Source organism: Watersipora subatra, chromosome 3 (assembly GCF_963576615.1).
Source record: "Watersipora subatra chromosome 3, tzWatSuba1.1, whole genome shotgun sequence".
Lineage (NCBI taxonomy): Eukaryota > Metazoa > Bryozoa > Gymnolaemata > Cheilostomatida > Watersiporidae > Watersipora > Watersipora subatra.
Genome location: NC_088710.1, coordinates 35,205,743 through 35,229,132, shown reverse-complemented (window position 1 = coordinate 35,229,132; position 23,390 = coordinate 35,205,743). Strand labels below are relative to the sequence as shown.

The following is a 23,390-nucleotide window of genomic DNA, read 5'->3' as shown; positions in this document are numbered from 1 at the left end:
ATTGAAGCCATCCAATAAAATGACTTGGAGCACTAAAATGGTACCATGAACTTGCTGTAGATATAGTACTTTTGTTGTTTTCACCTCTGATGAAAATACTAATTCATTGATACAGTTCTGATAAAGTTCGTCATATTCATAATTGGCTCTATCATGCAATCATTTGAACATATTGCCAATTCTATGAGCAATTTCTTTCTTTTTTTGTAACAATTTATTTGCAGTATTTCCAGTAAAGCTTTAGTAAAAAAATAACAGACATTGTATAAACAGAGATTGTGTTTGGCCACCTTTCACTTTTCACCTTATGCAGTCAATCACTTGTTTATTCATTAACTAATTAAAACCAATGTGGAATATAATCAGCCAATCATTCAAATCTAATTAGATTTGAAAAACTAGAAATGCTCCAATAAGAGATAGATTAGTGCACTTGCAATATTAGTCAGTGGCTGACATGCATGTAATGGTTGAAATTGCTTGTTTAGCAGATAACCTTGAAGAAAACATTTGTTTTGCAGCATTTGATAAACATTTTTGTTTAACACCTCCCCCCAAAAACACTTGAAATTATATTGTTCTGTAAATAAACAGCCAAATTTGATTTTCTTTTTGGCAACATTAATAAAACAAAGTAGAATACTGCTCAACTTAACCCATGCTGGCAACGATTTAGGCACCATGTTCGCGACAAGGGGAAGATGTAGATAGAGGGTCGCTGACAACGAGTCCTAACCTTCGTATGCCTCATTGGCTAAAGTCTGGCAACAAACGAGGAAGTTATAGCTTGACAAAACAGATGCCGGACGCAAACTTTGGCAAATTTACTCAGACTGGCAGCTTTTACAGACCTTTACTCAAATCTTCGCAGTCTCTTGGCTCCCTGGAGGAGTTATATGGCAAACAGGCTAAGAAAGATTTGGTAAATACTTCCTAAATATTCTTTCAAAATTGAAGTTTATATTGATTTGCTGCAAGAGTTCTTTGAATTGAAGCCTTTCAAAACTGTCCAGTCGTCAGTCTAAATGACTAGCATTACAGTGGTAATTTTGGTTGACATGAGTTGAAGTTGTCTTCACATGCACAAATTTTGACCACAATGCCTTATTTAAAAGAACATTGGAACATATTACTTGTACTTATTGATGTATAGTATTATTATCCATACTCGTAGAATATGAAATGTAGGATTCATGACCTGTTGAACAACTTTCTAGCTGACTGACATACTTATAGCTAGCTCTGTTATCACTGCTAAACCTGGGTACAAACCTCATCAATGAATTGGTTGGTGAATTATGACAGCTGTGACAATTCATATCGACTGCGAAGTCTGGCTCAACTCTGGTTTCAATTCTGATAACATGTTTGGCTCGAATAGTGTATTTGAAACACGAAGCAAAATCGTGATGCATTTACTTATTGCTAATTGGACTGAAAATTTCCTCTCAATGTTTCCCATAACGTTTGTGTAACATGACTTAGCAATATTGACAGACAGGGAAGGAATTGAACATCAGTGAGAACTCTTTCCTTACATCTTGTCAGCTCAAGTCTTGGAGTAAAGGAGAAACTAATCATCCAATTTATGTTATCATAAATAGCCCTAGTTGTCAAGATAAAAAGGACGCCGCTGAGGATACCCACATAAGCCTCTCATCAGAAAGAGAGAAGGCAACATTAAAAAACAACATTGAAGATAAGCTGCAAGTAGAGATGACATAATCTCACTTGCCGAAAGAATAAACATTTTGACGATTCAAATTTATTGGTTTATCACTAAATGAAATGACATTTGGATAAATAATACTTTATTTTAATAAGTATACTCCATCATATCATGTCAAGGGCTATCCTTGCTACCATAGCCAGATTAAAGAGAATTTGCGCATCTAATGTATTAAATTGTAACAAATGTTTCAAAATTACTTCCAATAAACATAATTAATATTTAGTTGTCATAGATAATAATGTATGAAGGCATGTCCTGGACTAATAAAAACACAATAGCTTGAGCTTCACACGATTGCAGCTTAATAATAGAATAATTTGAGGAAGCAGACTGGAATGGTATGACTTCATGCTTCTTAGCAAGACAAAGGTAAACAGTCAATATGGGTGAGTTAGCCAATGAATTAAGTTGTTACTTGTTTCTCCACGCAGCGCACAGCATCCTTCAGCTTGCCAACAAGGTCCTGCAGCTGCTCTAACGTACACTCGAAACTTACTGTTTTAACCTCCTCCACTCCAGGTTCCTAAAAGGCGAAAATATGATGAGTATGCAATATCTTACGGTAACTCAAAAAAAGCGAAAGAAAACACAACTTACCTGCGTAAGAATATTGACCAGGTACGATAGCTGGTTGACTTTATCTTCCTGATTGGTCTGCAAGTAGATCATGGCTCTTGTCATAAGCACAATAGAAAAAATATATGAAATGATAAACAGCGAATCATACAAAAACGATTTTGTAAATAGTAAAATTGACTTTGCTTAAGTGTTTGTTGCATTGAGATTTGTCCACCCTTTCGGCATCGATTGAGCAGATAACTTATGATAAATGGTACAACTATATAGCAGCACTCTATGGTGTTAAAACATATTAAACACATTAGCTGAAACTCAAGTAAGGAAAATACACAAACTTTAATGTTGTAGTCAAGCCTCCAATTCACGTCTACGATTCTGGCTCTAGCAAACGATGATACTCTACAACGACACGTAGATTAGGTCACTAATCATGGTGGGCCACACTTATACATGCACATCTGATAGTATACACACAAAGCATGACTGACATCTCAACACTGGTACACACTATATAACAGTGTTAATCTCACATCACATCAGTAATCGTCTGTGTTAAAAGTGTTCAAGCTATCACACACCATCAGCGTTTACATTGGCGAATAGTCATTGACAATATTCTTATTACACAATGCTGTCAATGAAACGATACAATACTAGCCCTGCAGAAACTATCGTAAGGAAAATATAGATTACCGGTAAGCAATCCGTACAGTCGATCACCGAAGTAGTGCGCATGGCACTGACTGTCGTGGATGCTCAGCAAAATGTCAGGAAAGTTTGAAAGCTGCAATGTTTGTCGGCATATCCGCGTTGCATTGGTGTCGGTTTATAGTACTCAATAGTCGATGAATAATCGTCGTGAACACAACTCCGACATACGATGAACAAGCCTTCACCAGCAGCACCTCAAAGTCACTAATCATAAATTCATCCCCTCACAATCTTTACTGTAGAATTACACATGAAAAATGTAAACTCTTTTGACCAATATATAGAATATTTGCCATACAATGGCAGATATTCTAAGCCAACTAAAAAGAAGTTGTCTTCACTTTTTCACCAGTAGAAATGTTAAAAATACTAACCTTGAAAGAACCGCTCGCACAGAATCTTTATATTTAGTGTAGGCATCTAGATACAGCTGCACTCGAGTAGGAGAGCATCTATGTTCCTCAAAGATTGCTCTAGAATACCCAGACACATCTGACACAGTTTTGAGTGTGAAGCAAATAATTTCATGGAGAATACTTCATGCTTAAAGCAAAATGACATCGCTTACCCAATTTCTTCTAAACTGACATCAAGGCGAGCGCAGTCAGCGGTAAAACTGGTCAGAGCAAACACGGCGTTCTTGTGGGCTGATTGCGTTAAGGCTTTGGACTCTGCAAATAAATTAAGGGAAATATCATTAGCTAACTTGAGATATACTGATAATGTACTGAGTACCAGTAGTATTGAACCATGTACTGTTACTGTACTGATAATACTAAGTATTGAACCATGTACTGTTTCTGTACTGATAATACTGAGGATTGAACCATGTACTGTTACTGTACTGATAATACTGAGTATTGAACTATGTAGTGTTACTATACTGATAGTACTGAGTATTGAACCATGTACTGTTACTATACTGATAATACTGAGGATTGAACCATGTACTGTTACTATACTGATAATACTGAGTATTGAACTATGTAGTGTTACTATACTGATAATACTGAGTATTGAACCATGTACTGTTACTATACTGATAATACTGAGGATTGAACCATGTACTGTTACTATACTGATAATACTGAGTATTGAACTATGTAGTGTTACTATACTGATAATACTGAGTATTGAACCATGTACTGTTACTGAACAGATAATACTGAGGATTACACCATGTACAATGAACCCTAAGGATATGATTTTGATCTGTTGCAAGGTTGGCATCGCATGGTGAAAAATCATATGTAGTGGTATAGAAACCATAGTAATTATGTATATAATGCAAACATCCCCTGGTAAAAATCGTCCAAATTTTATATAAGTGCTGTACATATTAAAAATTACTAACGAAATAGTATGTTAATCTTAGTAACTATAGTTACCTACGGTAACTTTATTGTACTTAGAGGTTATGATCTGCAATAAAATGTAGCATTATAATGTACCAGTACGTACCGTAGGGAGTTCTTACCTTCAAGACAGGCATACGTATAACATAAACTTTGTACTCAAATAAATACGTTTAACTTACTAAACACATGCGCGCGCACGCACACACACACACACACGCGCACACGCGCGCGCACACACACACACACAGTCTTGTAAACGCATGCAATTGGGGACGCGATATTTTTACCATCACTTTGAGGACAATTTTCATCTATCATTAAGAGCTTTAAAAAATAACATATTAAAACATTTTTTGTTGGGTTTACAAATGCACTGATTTTTGGAGCTGTCATCTTATCCGTTTTTCAGTTATAGCACATGAGAATTTAACACTAACTTTGGGGACATCACATCACACACATGTATGAATTTTTTATCTAATAAACGGGGACTTTTGCGTAGAGAAGATAACTCTGGCTTATTTTTGTTTTTTTCAACCATTTTGGAGTTGTCGGTATGTGATACTTTTCCCACACTTTCGTAAATGTGCTTGTAAAAGTTATCCATCACTTAATTTTTCCCCAAATGTCAACTTAGCAGTTTAATAGTTCTTTATTAAACCTATTTAAAGTACTAATTCTACACATGTATGGTGCGCAAAGGTTGAATCGACCTTAGACTTTTATGTTTAGTAATAAATTCAGTGTAATCAATTGCTTCACAGAATTTACGGTGGTCTGTTCCAGTTAAGGTTTTGAATTGCAAACAGCCAGGCCTGGGTTGCAGGCTGATGTCTATCTAGATTTAAGACTTTTCAACATTTAACGCGAGTATGTTCAAGGTAAACATTTTAACATAGTTTTCATAGAACTCTTAAGCCCTGAATAGGCAACAAATTTAATTACTATAATCGATAAAGTATTTTGCTACATCTCATTTTATCACTACCAAGAGCCGCCATAGGAAAATTTACATTGCGTGATCATGAGTTAACTTTTTTAAACAAAAGTAAAAATAACCAGGCAAGCAAATGTGACTAATTTTTTTTAAATCAGGAAATAAAATAAATTTGGATACAGTTAATTTTAGTCGTACTTTTCTGTTTGGTTGCACACGATGATTACCACTTTTAAATTAAACTTTTGCGCAATTCCTTTGTTTGTAAGCCATGCATGAAAAGCCAAGCATAGGCGGAGACATATTAGAATCAAGCTTTGGAAATGAAGCATTGGTATCTCCAATATGCCTAATGTAAGCCCAATAACTTTTACCTTATAAAAATATCATTATGTTTAATAAAGCGTGTTATCCGTACCAAAAATTTGCCTTCTATTACATTTTCTTAAAAATATATTGAGTTGCCCATCTTTGCAAAAACCATACATTTAATTGTAATCTATTCAAAAGTTTAATAACAAGATTGACTCAATTTTTAGTGCAGATATGACCAAAAGTATGCAAAATATTTTAACCATTAGCTTGGGAGTGTTAAATAAATACTATCACTGCACACACTGATTTGAGCTATCTCGGTACTATTGAAATAAACTTTGTTCCATTTGAAGGCGCGTACGTCATCCAAATTATGTATGATACTACAAACAATGTTTTTTGAAGTAATTGGCCAGTTATTGTAACTGCAAACCGTCAAAAATAGTCTCAAATATGTTGTCATACAATTTTTCTGATGTATGATGTAAACATAAAAGAAAAGTGTGTTGGTATTAGTATACAAGTATATTCGTTATTTAGGTACAATTGACAAACTATTACAAGTGCACACGATATCATAAATTCGCTCAATGCTAGTCTAATAGGGAGTCTGTACTTTTTACCATCAACTATTTAGAGGGCAATATGAACACAAAGGAATATTTGGTATTTTAATCAGCAAATTTGTAACCATTAGTTTAACAAATTAGTAGAAATATTATCATAAAGAGATATCCCCGTATTGGTTGTAGAAAAATTATCGCAGGTGTGTATGATATTTTAATCATTGATTTGGGGACATTGACTGATTATTTTATTTGATATCACAGTCATGATTATTCCTAATACCATTGCTGCAAGATGTTCCAAATTTAATGCCAAAATATCAACCTCGATGAATATGCTTCTTAAGCAGTCTCCTGAGCACATTGAACAATTATAACAAAATAACTCAGTCAGTCATAGAGTATGTCAACTCCATTGCAACAATATGTCCCCAATTTGATGGTAAAATTATTCTCACAGATGTGCATGATATTTTAACCATTGATTTGGGGACATTGACTGATTATCTCATTTGAGATCACAGTCATGATTATTCCTAATACCATTGCTGCAAGATGTTCCAAATTTAATGCCAAAATATCAACCTCGATGAATATGCTTCTTAAGCAGTCTCCTGAGCACATTGAACAATTATAACAAAATAACTCAGTCAGTCATAGAGTATGTCAACTCCATTGCAACAATATGTCCCCAATTTGATGGTAAAATTATTCTCACAGATGTGCATGATATTTTAACCATTGATTTGGGGACATTGACTGATTATCTTATTTGATATCACAGTCATGAATATTCCCAATACCATTGCTGCTAGATGTTCCAAATTTAATGCCAAAATACCAACCCCAATAAATATGCTTCTTAAGCAGTTTCCTGAGCACATTGACCAATTATAACAAAAGAACACAGTCAGTCATAGAATATGTCAACACCATTGCAACGATATGTCCCCGATTTGATGGTAAAATTATTCTCACAGGTGTGTATGATATTTTAACCATTGATTTGGGGACATTGACTGATTATCTTATTTGATATCACAGTCATGAATATTACTAAAACCATTGCTGCTAGATGTTCCAAATTTAATGCCAAAATACCAACCCCAATAAATATGCTTCTTAAGCAGTTTCCTGAGCACATTGATCAATTATAACAAAAGAACACAGTCAGTCATAGAATATGTCAACACCATTGCAACAATATGTCCCCAATTTGATGGTAAAATTATTCTCACAGATGTGCATGATATTTTAACCATTGATTTGGGGACATTGACTGATTATCTTATTTGATATCACAGTCATGAATATTACTAAAACCATTGCTGCTAGATGTTCCAAATTTAATGCCAAAATACCAACCCCAATAAATATGCTTCTTAAGCAGTTTCCTGAACACATTGACCAATTATAACAAAAGAACACAGTCAGTCATAGAATATGTCAACACCATTGCAGCGATATGTCCCCGATTTGATGGTAAAATTATTCTCACAGGTGTGTATGATATTTTAACCATTGATTTGGGGACATTGACTGATTATTTTATTTGAAATCACAGTCATCATCGTTCCTAATACCATTGCTGCTCGATGTTCCAAATTTAATGCCAAAATATCAATCCCAATAATTATGCTTATTAAGCAGTTTCCTGAGCACATTGATCAATTATAACAAAAGAACACAGTCAGTCATAGAATATGTCAACACCATTGCAACAATATGTCCCCAATTTGATGGTAAAATTATTCTCACAGGTGTGTATGATATTTTAACCATTGATTTGGGGACATTGACTGATTATTTTATTTGAAATCACAGTCATCATCGTTCCTAATACCATTGCTGCTCGATGTTCCAAATTTAATGCCAAAATATCAATCCCAATAATTATGCTTATTAAGCAGTTTCCTGAGCACATTGATCAATTATAACAAAAGAACACAGTCAGTCATAGACAATATCAACACCATTGCAACAATATGTCCCCAATTTGATGGTAAAATTATTCTCACAGGCGTGTATGATATTTTAGCCATTAATTTGGGGACATTGACTGATTATTTTATTTGAAATCACAGTCATCATTATTCCTAATACCATTGATGCTCGATGTTCCAAATCTATTGCCAAAATATCAATCCCAATAATTATGCTTCTTAAGCAGTTTCCTGAACACATTGATCAATTATAACAAAAGAACACAGTCAGTCATAGAATATGTCAACACCATTGCAACAATATGTCCCCAATTTGATGGTAAAATTATTCTCACAGGTGTGTATGATATTTTAACCATTGATTTGGGGACATTGACTGATTATTTTTTTCGAGATAACAGTCATGATCATTCTTAATACCATTGCTGCAATATGTTCCAAATTTAATGCCAAAATACCAACTCCAATGAATATGCTTTTTAAGCAGTTTTCTGAGCACATTGACCAATTAGAACAAAAGAACACAGTCAGTCATAGACAATGTCAACACCATTGCAACAATATGTCCCCAATTTGATGGTAAAATTATTTTCACAGGTGTGTATGATATTTTAACCATTAATTTGGGGACATAGAACAATTATTATGTGTGAACTCACAGTCATGAACAATCTAAAAACCGTTGCTGTAAGATGGCCGTTATTTGACAGCCAAATATCTCAGACATGTTTACGCTATTTTAAACATTTGTATGGTCGCGTTAACCAATTATGATAAAATAATGTGCAGTTTTAAGCCATGTAAATTCATCATGCCAAGATGTCTCAATTTGATCACAGAACTATTATCACATATGCATATGACTTTACACATTTTTGTAAGTTCACTTACAGTCACTAATCATTTCAAAGCATCTGGGCTGAGGAAAAATCTCTCTAATTTAATGGCACAAATATCACAGGAAGTTTTAGTTATATTTGAACCATTAGCTTGAAAAAATTGATCTATAATTGTAAGTGCACACTTATTTGCCAACCATCTTAAAGCGAATGTGTGAGAAGACTTCACCAATTTTGTGCTAAAACTAATATTGCAACTGTGAATGATTTTGCTTCCATTAGATTGAAACATTGATCAATTATTACCAATCTACACACAGTGATCAAGCATCTCATAGCTATTGTGACAAGATGTCCCCAAATAGATGCTAAAATACCATCACCAGTGTTTATAATTATGTAACTATTCTGGGAAGTTGGCCAATATGCAACTCTGCTCACAGTCGTAAAACAGCTCAAAGTATCTGTAATAAAATGTCCCTAATGCTTGCTTCATTATCTCCACAAAGCTTGTATGATTTTTTAACCATTTGCTCGGGGATATTGAGCAATTATTACAAAAGCAGGTTGAGTGATATAGCATCTCAACGCCATTGTGCTATGTTGTTGCTAATTTGAGGCTTCAAATATAACCATGAGTTTGCATGATCTTTTAACCATTGGTTTGAAATAATTGTCAAAATTTACTGGTGCATACATAGTATTAATTCATATCAAGGATGTTACATAAAGTTTCCTTCAGTTTGTTGTTACATTTGATGACAAAGAATAAAATATCTCTAATTTGGAAATATGAATACCACAAAAAATACTTATTATATTACAACCATTAGTTTGGAACATTACACAATGATTATAAGAGCACAATTAGTCGCCACCAATCTCAAAACATTTGTAATAAGATGTTCCCAAATTGATGGTAAAAATATCAGTGCATGAACATTTGCTTGTATGGCCATTGGTTTAAAAACATAAAGCAAATATCATAACTGTACATATAGTCATAAAATTTTTCAATTCTGTTTCAATAACTACGAATATTATCAAAACCGTTGATTAAAATACAACTATTACTTTTAGAATATTAATGAATAAATTAAGTATACTTTCATTCATAAAAAATTCATGAAACATTGAGAAATTGGAGATGTGTTTGTTGTTTCAACGATTAATTTTGCAAACATTAGTTTAACCAAATAATAGAAATAGCATTGCAATAATATATCCTCATTTCGGTTTTGAAATTATTATCATGGGTGTGTATGTCATTTAACCTATTAGTTTGGGATTTTTACCAATTCTTGTACGAAAATTATTAGGTGTATTAAAAAATATTTATTTTCTTTCAAATATTTGCATGATAGAAACTATTGAGCCCATAATTGGCACACATACACAAGACAACAACACTAATGCAATACAAATATAATATAATTTGTGTACAGCTAAAAGACAATATTGCAACTAAAGGTGATTTGCTGTCCGCTAAGTAGGTATTTGCCAGAATTATTTATCTTCAGAATCTGTGAAACAAAATACAACCTGTCAAACACATTTCACTTGCTATGCCTGTTTGGCTTTTAATTCATATTGAAGTTTTTAAAAACAAAAATAGACAGTAACTATCAAATTCTTTAAGTATTTAATAAATTTTTAAGTATAACATTTCAACGTGAAACCTTCGGCAATATTTAACTAAGTCAGTATTGTTTATGATAATAATCATCTATGTGAGCAACATCCAATAATATGAAATATTTTGAAAAGGTGATTCGTCTTTACCGTTAACTGTTGTTCACTTTACTTTTTCGATTCAAAACACATGGCATAACTCTTTGGCAACTGTGCAGTAAGTTGATGGATTGTGAAAGCTGTTTAGATTGGCAAATATGTACGCATGTCTTTAAAAAAATGGGCATAGTGGAAACCATGTGATATAAAATAAAAGTGAGCATGACTATCTGATGTTGCAAATAAAGTTTAAAATCTTGTGCCTAGGTAGATTTTCGACAAATTATTTGCAGTGTCTGTGAGATTTACAAGCTACCATTTCGTTAACAACATGTCTCACTCACTGAATCTGCTTGGTTTTTAGCTAACCATAAAGCCGCGCACAGAATAGAATATTATAGAACTGCGTAGACATAAAATGCTAAGTTCATTTAATATTTGTAAAGCGTCTATGCTATTGAGCACAAACTTTATAAGAGTTTAGGATCTTATTTGTCTTTGATTTAGTGTACAAGCAGAAAATGTTATAATCTTGTCATTGTGCATGAGCAGCGCTGAACTTTACTGATTGCAGTATTGAATAAGTCTCTTTGTTCCCTAAGTTTAATTGATCCTTCTTCAATATTACATAATCATAAGCAGAACAAGACATGTTCAATGTATGACAGGCAAAGTTTCAACAGTCATAAACATGTTGGCTCAGAAAACTCTTAAACAGAGCAGAAAGTTTATCAATGCTGTGAGACTTTTTCAAAGCATTTATTAATAAAAAGGGGTGGCTATATACATGTATGAGCTACGCAAAGTAAAGTGAGATGAGTTTTCCAATCTTTAAAACTATAGGTAAGCTTTTCAACAAAGGTAGTGAATGGCCAGCTATAGAATAATTCTAAAAAAAATGTTTAGTTCAAATTAGCAATCACAATAGAACAATAAGTAGGTTATTGCACTATTGCTATTGATATCTAAAATTATTTTCTTACAATGCAATTTCTAAAAAGACTTGATTAGTTTTTCAAACAAAATTACAAATTGACAAAACAGGAGTTTTGGCTTGTGACCTTCCTAGAGTAAAAGACCAAAAGTAATAACTTTGTCAGCAGTAATAACAAACAGTTGACAAGGATCTTCAGGCAATTTTGCAAGTGTGCTTTTGCGAATTTTCTACAAGGGATCTACCAGTTGGTAATTATTGGTGCTCAACACAAGTTTTTGTTTAACTTCGTGTCTAAATTATCAGAAATACTTTTGCAAATTGGTATCATTCCTGCAGACTTTTTATTATTGTGAATTTGCCTAGCAATTATCAACCTCTCTTGCTTCATATAAAATTAGCATTGTAATTAAAACCGTTAAATATTTTTAAGTGTAGTATGTTATGGAGAGCATATCTTTAAAGAAAAAATTTCTTCTCTGGATGAGAGACTGTGTATAAGTCGCAAACCATATGATCTTATTATTGCCTGCAAGTAACCGTATTGCATAATTTCCTTTGTTCTATTAATAGATCTTGTTGCTGTTTGATGTTGCATCATGATTACCTGGACCCTTGCTGCTTAATGTTTAGCAGAAAATAAGTGGAAAGTAATAATATTTACTTGGTTCAGGAGATTCTCTACCAACACTGAAAGTATACCAAAACGACGGTATTAAACAAAAATTATTACAAAAACAACGACACTAGAAAACAACTTTGCAATAATCACTCACTATTAGAGCTCTTGCTGTGCAAGCCGGTACATCAACCGAACTATCTAATGTGATGCAAAAGAAAAAAACTTTGGAAGTGTGATATTTAAACAATCAACTTTGAGAATCATGCATTTTGGGTTTAAAAGATTTTTTCCAATTGCAATTTAAATTAAAAACTAAAGCAAATCAGTAAATACATGACTTCAAACCTTTCGTAGTTAGGGTGATCTAATTCTATTGTCTATCATAATTTTCTTCTGGTATAAGTTGCTCATGGTTAAATTGCATTAAAATTGTCAAAATACTAAATTTCTCTTGAGAAATTGAAAAAGGTTTTATAAGAAATACCCTTCATATTTGTTTTAAAATGTAACTTTTCAACTCTTTGTAAATTCGATAGTCCAATTAAAGAATTAATTTGTGTTCCATATTATGTTTTGTTTTTCATAATGTTATCAAATAAATCATTTGACAATATTGCCCTATGTCAGTATAGCGTATGATAATAGTAGTCTATGGGAACAACATCACTTTAGATGAAATATTTTAAAAATATGATTTGTCTTGATTGTTAGCTTTTGTTCATTTTATTTTTTCTATTTAAGATGCATGGGATAATTCTTCGAAAACTATGCAGTGATTTGATGCACTGCGAAAGCTGTTTAGATAGGCAAATATGTACGCATTTCCTTAAAAAATGGGCTTAGTGAAAATCATGTGATCTGAAATGAACGTGAGCATGACTATCATTAATCCAAAACAAATGTAATATTTCCTGTTTGAGGCTAGCTAGGTGATGTTGCAAATAAAGTTTAAAACCTGGCACCTGGGTAGATTCTTAAAAACTATTTGCAGTGTCTGGGGATTATGAAGCCACCATAGCATTTACAGCATGTCTCACTTGCTGAGTCTGCTTGCATTTTAGCTAACCATAAAGCTTTGCGCAGAATAGAATACTGTAGAGCAAAGTAGACAGAAAATACTAAATTCATCAAATATTTGTAAATTGTATATGCTAGCAAGAGCAAACTTTATGAGAGTAAACATTTGATTTGTCTTTGATTGGTGTATAAAGCATCAAATGTTATAATCTTGTTATTGTATATGACCCGCAGTACTGAATAAGTTTCTTTGTTCTCCAGATTTAACTCCTGATTCTTGGATATTACATAATCATAAGCAAGACACTACAGGCTCAAGGTATGACAGGCAAAGATTGAGAAGCGATAACATGTTGGGTCAGACAAATCGCAAACAGCATCAAATATTCACTAATGCCGTGAGACTTTTTCAAAGTAATTATGGAAAAAAGAGCAACTATCAGTAACACAAAGTACAATTAGATGGGTTTTCCAAACATTGAAACTGTAGATAAAATTTACAACCGAAGTTGTCAATGACCAGTTATAAAATAATTCTCATAAAACTGATTAGTTCAAATTAGCAATCACAATAACAATAGAACAATAAGTAAATTATTGCACTATCGATATCTAAAATTAGTTTGCTACACTGCAATCTATAAAAAATTCTTGCGAATGTCAAATAGGATGTTTCCATGGGAAATATTTGACAACATTGATCTATGTCTGTATAGTTTATGATAACAGTGATCTTTGTGTGCAACATCAATTCAGATGTAATATTTTGAAAATATGATCCGGCTTGATTATTACAGGTGGTTCACTTTATTTTCTCTATATAAAACATATAACATTACTCTTTGGCGCCTGAGCAGTAATTTGATGCATTTTTAAAACTATTTATATTGGCAAATAAGTACGCAGATGATAACCAAGCAGATGCAGTGAGTGAGACATGTTTTTAATAAAATAGTAGCTTGTAAATTTCACAGACACTGCAAATAATTTGTCAATAATTTACCTAGGCGTGAGATTTTGAATTTCATTTGCAATATCACCCAGTTAGCCTCAAACAAATACAATTTGTTCTGTTTGAGGCTAACTGGGTGATATTGCAAATGAAATTCAAAATCTCACGCCTAGGTAAATTATTGACAAATTATTTGCAGTGTCTGTGAAATTTACAAGCTACTATTTTATTAAAAACATGTCTCACTCACTGCATCTGCTTGGTTTTTAATTAACAATAAAGCCTTGTGCCAATAGAATATTATAGAACGGAGTAAATGGAAAATAATAAACTCATTGAATATTTGTAAATTGCATAGCACAAATTTTATGGAAGTAAACATCTTATTTGTCTTTGATTTGGTGTGTAAAGCATCCAATGTTATAATCTTGTTATTACAGATGACCAGCAGTACTGAATAAGTTTCTTTGTTCTCTATATTTAACTTGTGGTTCTGCGATGTTACATAATCATAAGCAAGACACTACAGGCTAAATGTATGACAGGCAAAGGTTGAGAAATGATAACATGTTGGCTCAAACAAATCTCAAATAGCACGAAAATTTTACCAATGCTGTGAGAGTTTTTTAAAGTAACTATTAGAAAAACAAGCAACTATGACTAACAAAAAGTTAAATGAGTCGGTTTTTCAAACATTAAAACTGTAGGTAAGCTCTCCAACAGAAGTAGTCAATGGCCCGCTATAGAATAATTCTCATAAAACTGTTTACTTCAAATTAGGAATCACTATAACAACAGCACCATAATTAGTTTATTGCCCTATCGCTATTGATATCTAAAATTAGTTTGTTACAATGCAATCTATAAAAAATAATTGCAAAGTTTTTGGAACAAAATTAAAAATAGCAAAATAACAAACGTTTACCTGTAAACTTTTTTAATTAAAACAGCGCAAGTAATAACTTTGTCAAGAATAATTAAAAAAACAGTTAACAAGAAATTGCTAGCAGTTTTGCCAGTGTGATTTTGAAAATCTTTGACCAGGGATTTACTATTTGGTATCTTTTGGTGATCAACAGAAGTTTTACTTTCATTTTGTGTTTTAATTATAAAAAATGTTTTTCTTTATATTGGTCTAACTTCTTTAGATTTTTTATTGTTGTGAATTTTTACAAATAAGTAGCAGCCTCTCTTGCTTTATATAAAACAAGCAGATTGCCCGAATTTGCACGGGTAATAAAAATGACGGTTTCAAATGAAGGTGTTTTTTTTATCTCTGTGTACTGCATTTATTTCTGTGTACTTTTTATATATTTGTGTAATTTATACTGTGCCTGTTTCAGTTCTACTACAGCTCTCTACTGATTGCAATATTCTTGCTTATCATATCAATCAAGCTTATGAGAGAGTCATGTAAGTTATGCATTGTTATGTTAAAACAATGCATACTTATTATAAATGAACATACAATAAAAGACAAAAAGACACTGATATTTATATATAGATTTTCAGTATGCATTGCTTAAGTGCTGAGACGTTAGCTAAGCGCATTTGGCTTTGTATCGTATAACAAACAAAGTTTCATGCATTCACTGAACCGTATTAGGCTCTTACATATATACACTACTGAAATCCAGCTAAAATTATATATGATGAATACTACAATAAAACTAAAAAAATTTTAATATGTTGCATTCCCATGAATGAAGTAAAAATAAACATTAAAAAATCATTCATGTTGACGATTATTTGCGGTCAGTATTTCACACCCATTTAACACCCCAAAAAATATTTTTATTGTTTGCGAGTATGCAAAAACACTTTGCTTTTTTGTATACTTAATTTTTTGCCAATTTCATGTGCTTGGTGGACAATTTCATGTGCAATCTCATGTGCACACTTTCACAATTATGCTATTAAAAGTTATGCATGACTTCATTTCTACTTCAAACTCAGTTCAAAAGTTCTATAGTTGTCTATGAAATCTTTGTTGAGTAATAAATATACATATTATGACACTTTTTTAGTTACTTTTAGGAACTATTAATGATAATACACATGTATGATGTACAAAGGATAACTCAGCGTTAAGCCATTAGCGATTGACATAAACAGACAACAAATTTAATTACGTTACTGAATTAATTTTGTTGCCGTATCTCATTTTATACTGCTAGCAATGCCAGTCATCAACATATTTACATTGCGTCAGCATGAGTTAACTATTATAAACAAAAGTAAAAAGAACAAGTGAGGTGATGACAAGCACTTTTTCAAAAATCCAAAAGCCAAAAATAATTAAATATATTCATTAAATGTTGACACTGCTGCTTAGTTTTACACATTGATAACCGCAATTGGTTAAACTAGAAACTTGTATAATTCCATTGTTTTCAAGCCATACATGAAAAGCAAGCATAGGGACATAAGAGTTTAATTACAATCAAGCTTTAGATAAAGAGATTGGTATTGTTAACATACTCAATATAAACTTGATGAAATATATATATTTTCTAAAACAACTATAAGTATTTTCGATGAGGAGCGATAAATGTATGGCAGAATTTTCCATGTAGCTGTTTCATTCTCTAAAGATATACTACCTTGTCAAACAGCAACGAAAGTTTTTTAGTGGAGCTGATGAAAGAATATTACATAGTAAAAAAGTTCAATGATGGACCGTTGGTCTGAGAAAGAAAAAACAGAAAATTTCATTGAATTCTAACAACATACAGATCTCAGATTACAAATTTGCAGAGACACTTGAAATTGGTTTAATAATGTTTGTTTTAAATGTTTTGAACCAAAATTATCAGACATTCAAGTTAACTTTTAAAATATATTTTAAATCAGAATTTTGACCATTATTATTCATAGATATAGAAAAAATGTAAACGAGTTAGAGAAAGCATTGGTGGCTACATGTTTTATTTTAATATTTTAATCAGTTTAAAAATATCAAGGAAGAATGATGTAGTAAAGTTCTTGCAAAGACATACAATGGATCAAGATTTGAAGTCAATAAAGTACATGTACAGAGATCTTATGCTTAAGACTATGTGAAATTAACCTGAGATTTTATGCAGCTATAACTTATGTAAGAAATGTAAGTAATGAATTCAAACAAATCTTTTGAATAATAAAGCGCAATTTTTTTTTATTGCGTATAAACTACAACCATACTAAAAATAAAAGCTATTAAGTAAAGAAGGATGCATATGTGAGAATATTTGAAAAAGTACAAGAGCTCTCAAGGATTATTAAAGGCCTGAACTATTGAAGGAAGCAAACGAGACACACTTTCAAATGTCTGCTGAGCGTGTATAACTGCTGACCAAATACATTATATTGTAAAAAAAACTCTGCAAATGCTAAACTACAAAATACATTTGTAATGCAGAAGAGCAAATATAGCCTTTAGCTAAACATAGGTTCAAAAATAGTGTAAACGCTCAATTTGCTTCCGAAGCTACATTTAAAAAAAAACTCACAAATATTGTGACTTTTCACTCACAAATATTGTGAGTTTTCATCTCTTGTAATTTCATTCTTGTAGCAACTCGCAAATATTGTGAGTTTTTACAAGGTAGAAATTAGCTCCCCAATAAGATATAATGTCCCCAATTGTTAGGTAAAAAGTTTCTATGAGAAGAAAACTCCGAAAATATTTGCCTACTCACAAATGGAAACAGGTCAAATGTGTGTAAGAATTTAACAAACTTTATGGGGACTTACATATTTTTTCACACACCCACACTCACAGATGTTCTCGTACAATTGCAGGCAATTGGGGACAGTGCTCAGATTTTGTCGGGAGTTGGATTAAACTATATATTTTTTAGTTTTTTATAAGAAAAAAGGGTTTAAAAGATTGGGGACGTCCCCAATTTCCGAACGTCCCCAATTTGTCTGTTAAATTCCGGTGTGAGTCCCCAATTGCATGCATTTACAAGTTCACACACTGGTCAACAACAACTACCATTTCAACATTTGGACACACGCCTAGCATACTAAAGCTACTTAGGTTTTAGTATTCATTTTTAACTATTTTGCTGAATTTCAACTTTTTATCATTTATTAGTTTCTGTCTTCACTCTCACTATAACTTTTAGCGGATCTGTTTAAAACCTTTTTCAATCTAATTCAGCAAGAAAACACGAACGATGCTGTTTTCGTAATGAAGTGGATTTTTGTTAACAGGTTAAGGAAAGTTGTCTGACCCACTGATCTTCTGTTTGAAGGGACTGCAACTCCAAATTTGCTACTGGTTTTAAAGGGAAAATATCACAGCTGCTGAATTGTTCGTGAAAATATCACGAGTTGCTGAACTAAGAGAAATTGGGCGTCGTGTCTTTTTTAGGCGTTGTAAAAATATTTTCGGCAAACAGCATTTCGATGTCTTTGTTATTTTGACGTACGAAATAAGCTCACCGACTGCCAAATTTGAATTCGAGTGAAAATTTTGTTGCATTCAGATGGTGAAATAAGATTTGTATGATGAGGTGGAAAATCATCATGTTTCACTTCGCAAAGTAAAAAAATCGTATATCAGGATAATCGTATCTTGAGGGTGTACTTTACTGTTAAGATATTACTAATACATGCCAAACATAAATCACATACAATACCTTCCTCTATTATCAACTGTGGCACAAAGGTTTTCATAAGGTAATGGCATCAGAGCCGAACCATGTTGATCTTGCAGATAGAATTACTTAGACACCCATTACGGAATAGAGCTAAACTTGGCACAAATTCAAAGGCTACTGAAAACAGACTTATGCAATGGGATAGACCCCTCCTGAATCGCAGAGAATTGTCAATGGTTATACACAGATGATAATTAGTTAAATATATGAAAGGGGTAATAAGAATGGCAGTAACTTTTGCAAAGGCTAACATTTTAATTGGCTAATTGCTAAAGCTAATTAGCCAATAAAGTTAATGACAAGTGGTGATGCTACACTGTATGTGAACGGCCCCTAAGACCATTGCTGCACAACCCATTAGGAATTCCTGCATCCAACATTAGAATTGCTATGACGAACAATAAATTATTGCAAAATTCTGTAAAAGTTTGTCACAATTGTTGTGGCAGTCTTTCCTTTCCCATCAAACAAAGTTTTATAGCAAATAATTAACCATCAACCTTTAAAAAATAAGAAAAAAGGTTCATGGTTGACTTTTCTCGTGTTTTTACCGGATAATAAACTGGTACACATAGATTACTATCATAAATAGATAGCTAAACCTAGGGCGGTCATCCAACTAGGGTGGTCAGTCAAATTGGGTGGTCAGCCAAGTAGAGTGGTCAGTAAACTGGGGTGGTCAGCCAAGTAGGGTGACGGTAATTGAAATAAAAACCTACCAAGTTCGGTAGGCCTGCTAAAGTTTCCACTGGCAATTAATCCTTCTCTACAGGTGCAAAACTAGCTTTTTTTTTAAGTTGAGGATTTATCCACAATACCACCAGCACTAGAGCTTCTACATGTAAGTCTGACGCATGAACAAAAGGAATATATCAAAGGTCTTCAGAGAAGATGCTATTCGTTTATATGACCTATCCTCAACTTAAATGTTGTGTTCTAGATTAATCAAACGCTGTATAAAACTTGACGAGAAAGACTATTACTATCTGGTTAAAAATGAAGCAGTGAAAGGAAAAAATTGGCTACCAATGAATGGAATAGAAAATGTGAGGCTCAAGAGCTTCCTTGCTTGCATATGGAAAAAAATGTGAATAAGTGACGATGCTTCGACTGGTCTATAAAAAGGTAGAAAGATATTCAGTAAGAGACTTGCTGGTAAAAGTGGCTCGTGGTGAAAACTAGGACAATCTTAGAGACCTTTTCTAAAATGTAGGGCTAAACAAGGTCTCTACCCTGACAGATGCATACTTGACCAACACTACTTGTTTTAACATTCAATAGAGAGTAAAAGCAAGTGACTACAGCTCATTTAAAAGAACACAACAGAGAAAAATTAAACTAAAAGCTGGGTTTGTTGATGATCAATTTTTGCCTACCCGTGCGCCAAGTTTGCAAGAGTTTTAGGATCAAATCAATATGATTATTTCGTTTGAAGCAAGAAAAAATAATACATCGGCTGATATAAAGCTGTGAAAAATATTATAAAGTTTTAATAGAAAACATTTCTTATATTTCCTTATATATTATATATATAGTGGTTTAAACTCTCAACAAGCTCAAAGATTCATACGCAGTGATAAATACTGGTTCATAGACAGATCAGAAAGCGAAGTTCCTAAACGTTTCATACGAGGCATTGGTACATCAAAAAGTCAGTCTGAAAGGTGACAACTGAAATATTTGTTTGAAACTAAGAGTTTTTGAAATGGAAGTCAGTGACAGAGTAGCAAAGCATTGGCTGCCCTTAAAAGACATCTGAGCGCAAGCCAGAAAAGCCAACTAAATATACCTATACAAGTACTGATACTGTTGTATGGAAATATCACCAAAACAAGCTACAAACAGGGTATAAAGCCAGACCACAAGGTAAGCATACAATACGTACAAACAAGAAAACGCCCAAAACATAAAAACCAATAATTAGAAAACGCCAAAAAACAAATTAAAAAGTCTAAAGTGTAAAAAATCCATCACATAATTTGAGTCAATCGCCTGCCAGAGAACCACCAAAAACCATTGGAGACGAATCAGATGATTACACATAAGATATACAGATTTGCCATCCTCTGTCAGACACGGCCAAAATATCAGGAGTAAGTCACGAGCTCCACCCTACATGTCTACATCACTTACAGCGACTGGAGACTTACGCAAACAGCATATCTTATCACAGATGACATAAAATATTGAGCCTTAACACTCAACCTATTTCATCTAGACTAGTCTTCTCACACCTAGACATCTATAAAAGAGAACAGCTCCAATGACAGCTTCTCTCTTTCCTGAAAGCCATGCTCTCCCCATGCCTGCTGAGAAGCCTCTCTCTACCCTGCCTCTAGTCTGCCTCTGAGTCTCATTCTCCTTCATCAGCTGAGCCTCATCTACTTCACTATCTCAACTGCTGAGCCTCTCTAACTATAAACTGTTATGACTCTCGTTTGACTGTCAAGACTCGCAGTCCTACAGCACGGATTATGTAAGTTGACCGTTAACGAGTTTATGGACCAAGCAAAGCGAGCATGGACGATTGTTAGAGTAAGGGTGTAACTTTCATTAGCCATTTTAACCTTTTGTTATTAATATTATTGATCAGAATTTTGTTAGTTGTGTATTTTAATTGTTGAACCTACATGTATATAATAAAGAAGTAACCTTCACTTGTCAACTCGCAGCCGTACAGACCGAGCAAGCAAACATAGATTACAGTTCGAGTAATGGTGTAACTTTTATTGGCTATTTTACCCTTTTGTCATTAATATTATTGTTTAGAAGTTTGTTAATTGTGTATTTTAACTGTTGGACTTATAGAATAAAGAAGAACTTGTAACTGGTAAATATCAATATCTATATCAACGACCTGCCTGCAGCTGTGAAGTGCAAAGTCAGCCTGTACGCGGATGATACACTGCTTTACTCAGAAGTAAATTCTGTAGAAGACCAAAGAAAGTTTCAGGCTGATATTGAGGCAGTCTATGATTGGTCAACTAAATAGAAAATGCCCTTTAACTCAGCCAAGTGTGAACAGATAATATTTGGAAACTCAGAGCAACAACAGCCACAATATTTACTGGGTGATAGGACTCTTGCATGTGTTGATACTGTAAAATATCTTGGTGTCACCTTACAGTCTAACCTACGCTTTGATGCACACATTACTGAGAAAACGAACAAAGCTTCCACGGTTCTTGGATGCATCAAACACACCCTATACGATGCACCATCACAGTCTAAACAACTTGCTTATACAGCTTTGTGTCATCCTGTGCTGAAATATGCTTGTACAGTATGGGATCCAAGTGACAGACAGACTGTAGCCTACATAACTTGGAAATGGTTCAAAACTGAGCAACACGATTCATAGCCAATCTTAAAGGTAAAGATAGCGTCAGCAACACCCGTGAAAAGCTAGGTATACACTCGCTTGAATCAAGAAGAAGAAATTAGAGAGTAGCTTTACTGATGAAGATTCTATCACATGAAAGTAAGCATAATGTGCTAGCTTCTGCTTATGATGAGCTTACTACTGACAGAAAAGATACTGCCATAATCACACATGCTGCTGCCCGTGGTGAACCAACATCAATATATGTTGTGACTCGCCTCTTTCATAACAGTTTCTTACCCAAAACCGTTAGAGACTTGAGACTTAAATCTCAGTCTGAAACATAACTCGGCCTAATGCTAGAATCTAGGTGAACCGAAGTCTTAACCAAATTTTTACTTTTGAGGCACTTTCTCAAGGCTCCTGCGGCTAATTACAGGTGTACTATTACTATCGAGTAAGTATCGATTAAGTATCGAGTAAGTATCAGTATTGCTTACAACAGATTAACACCTCACTAGTACCTGAACTAATAATAATCAAACTAGTTCCCACAAGCTAAGCAAAAGTGCACAAATTGAACATAGTCAAAAGAAAGTAAAATGACAAAGCAATTTCAACACTGATGTTGCGTGCGGGTTTGGATTAGTTGTGCATAACATAATTTCTCCATATCCACCCATAACAATATTGAGTTAGGGGTAAGCTATCTACACAAAACTGTTTTCACTATTTTAATTCGAAAAAGTGCTCATGATTTGCCAACTCTTGAAAACACAATTAAATGTAGATATAGTATGGAACAATTAACAAAAACTAAGTTACTGGTTACTTCCATACTGGTCGAAGAAGGATATGGCTAAACTAAGTATTTAGTAAGCTAAAGTAAGCCTTGTATGCATACCTAAGGAAACAGAGCTTCCACATATGTTGTCAAAAGTGTACTGCAATAATGCGGTGTAGCTAGCCTCATCTACTAAAGCCTCGTCAGCTAATACCAGCAGACCAGAATGCGTGTCTTTTCCTAGTTCCATTACACCAACCCGTCCCTCTTTGATCTCTTTCAGTCTGCTAAAAAATAACACTAACGTTTAATTGATGAAATAAAAGAGATCAAAGAATTAACCTTGACATAGCTGTAAGAAAATAATCTAGTTATTCTGTTCCCACGAAAAAATTTATG

General features: G+C 33.3%; 1 protein-coding gene across 2 annotated transcripts; it reads right to left on the bottom strand.

The window, feature by feature from the left end:
* Positions 1 to 1,503: 1,503 nt before the first annotated feature.
* On the bottom strand, positions 1,504 to 23,324 carry LOC137391476 (COMM domain-containing protein 3-like). 2 transcript variants are annotated; one of them, XM_068077965.1, is made up of 6 exons: positions 23,214 to 23,315; positions 3,591 to 3,693; positions 3,397 to 3,495; positions 2,647 to 2,710; positions 2,330 to 2,386; positions 1,504 to 2,255 (listed from the first exon to the last, which is right to left on the bottom strand). In XM_068077965.1, the coding sequence occupies exons 1-6, from the start codon at positions 23,239 to 23,241 to the stop codon at positions 2,136 to 2,138; spliced, it is 471 nt and encodes a 156-aa protein (XP_067934066.1). In that variant the 5' UTR covers positions 23,242 to 23,315; the 3' UTR covers positions 1,504 to 2,135. The 2 variants fall into 2 exon arrangements, with proteins under 2 accessions (XP_067934066.1, XP_067934065.1); XM_068077964.1 differs by having other exon boundaries at positions 1,507 to 2,255; positions 23,112 to 23,324.
* Between the last annotated feature and the right edge of the window lie 66 nt (positions 23,325 to 23,390).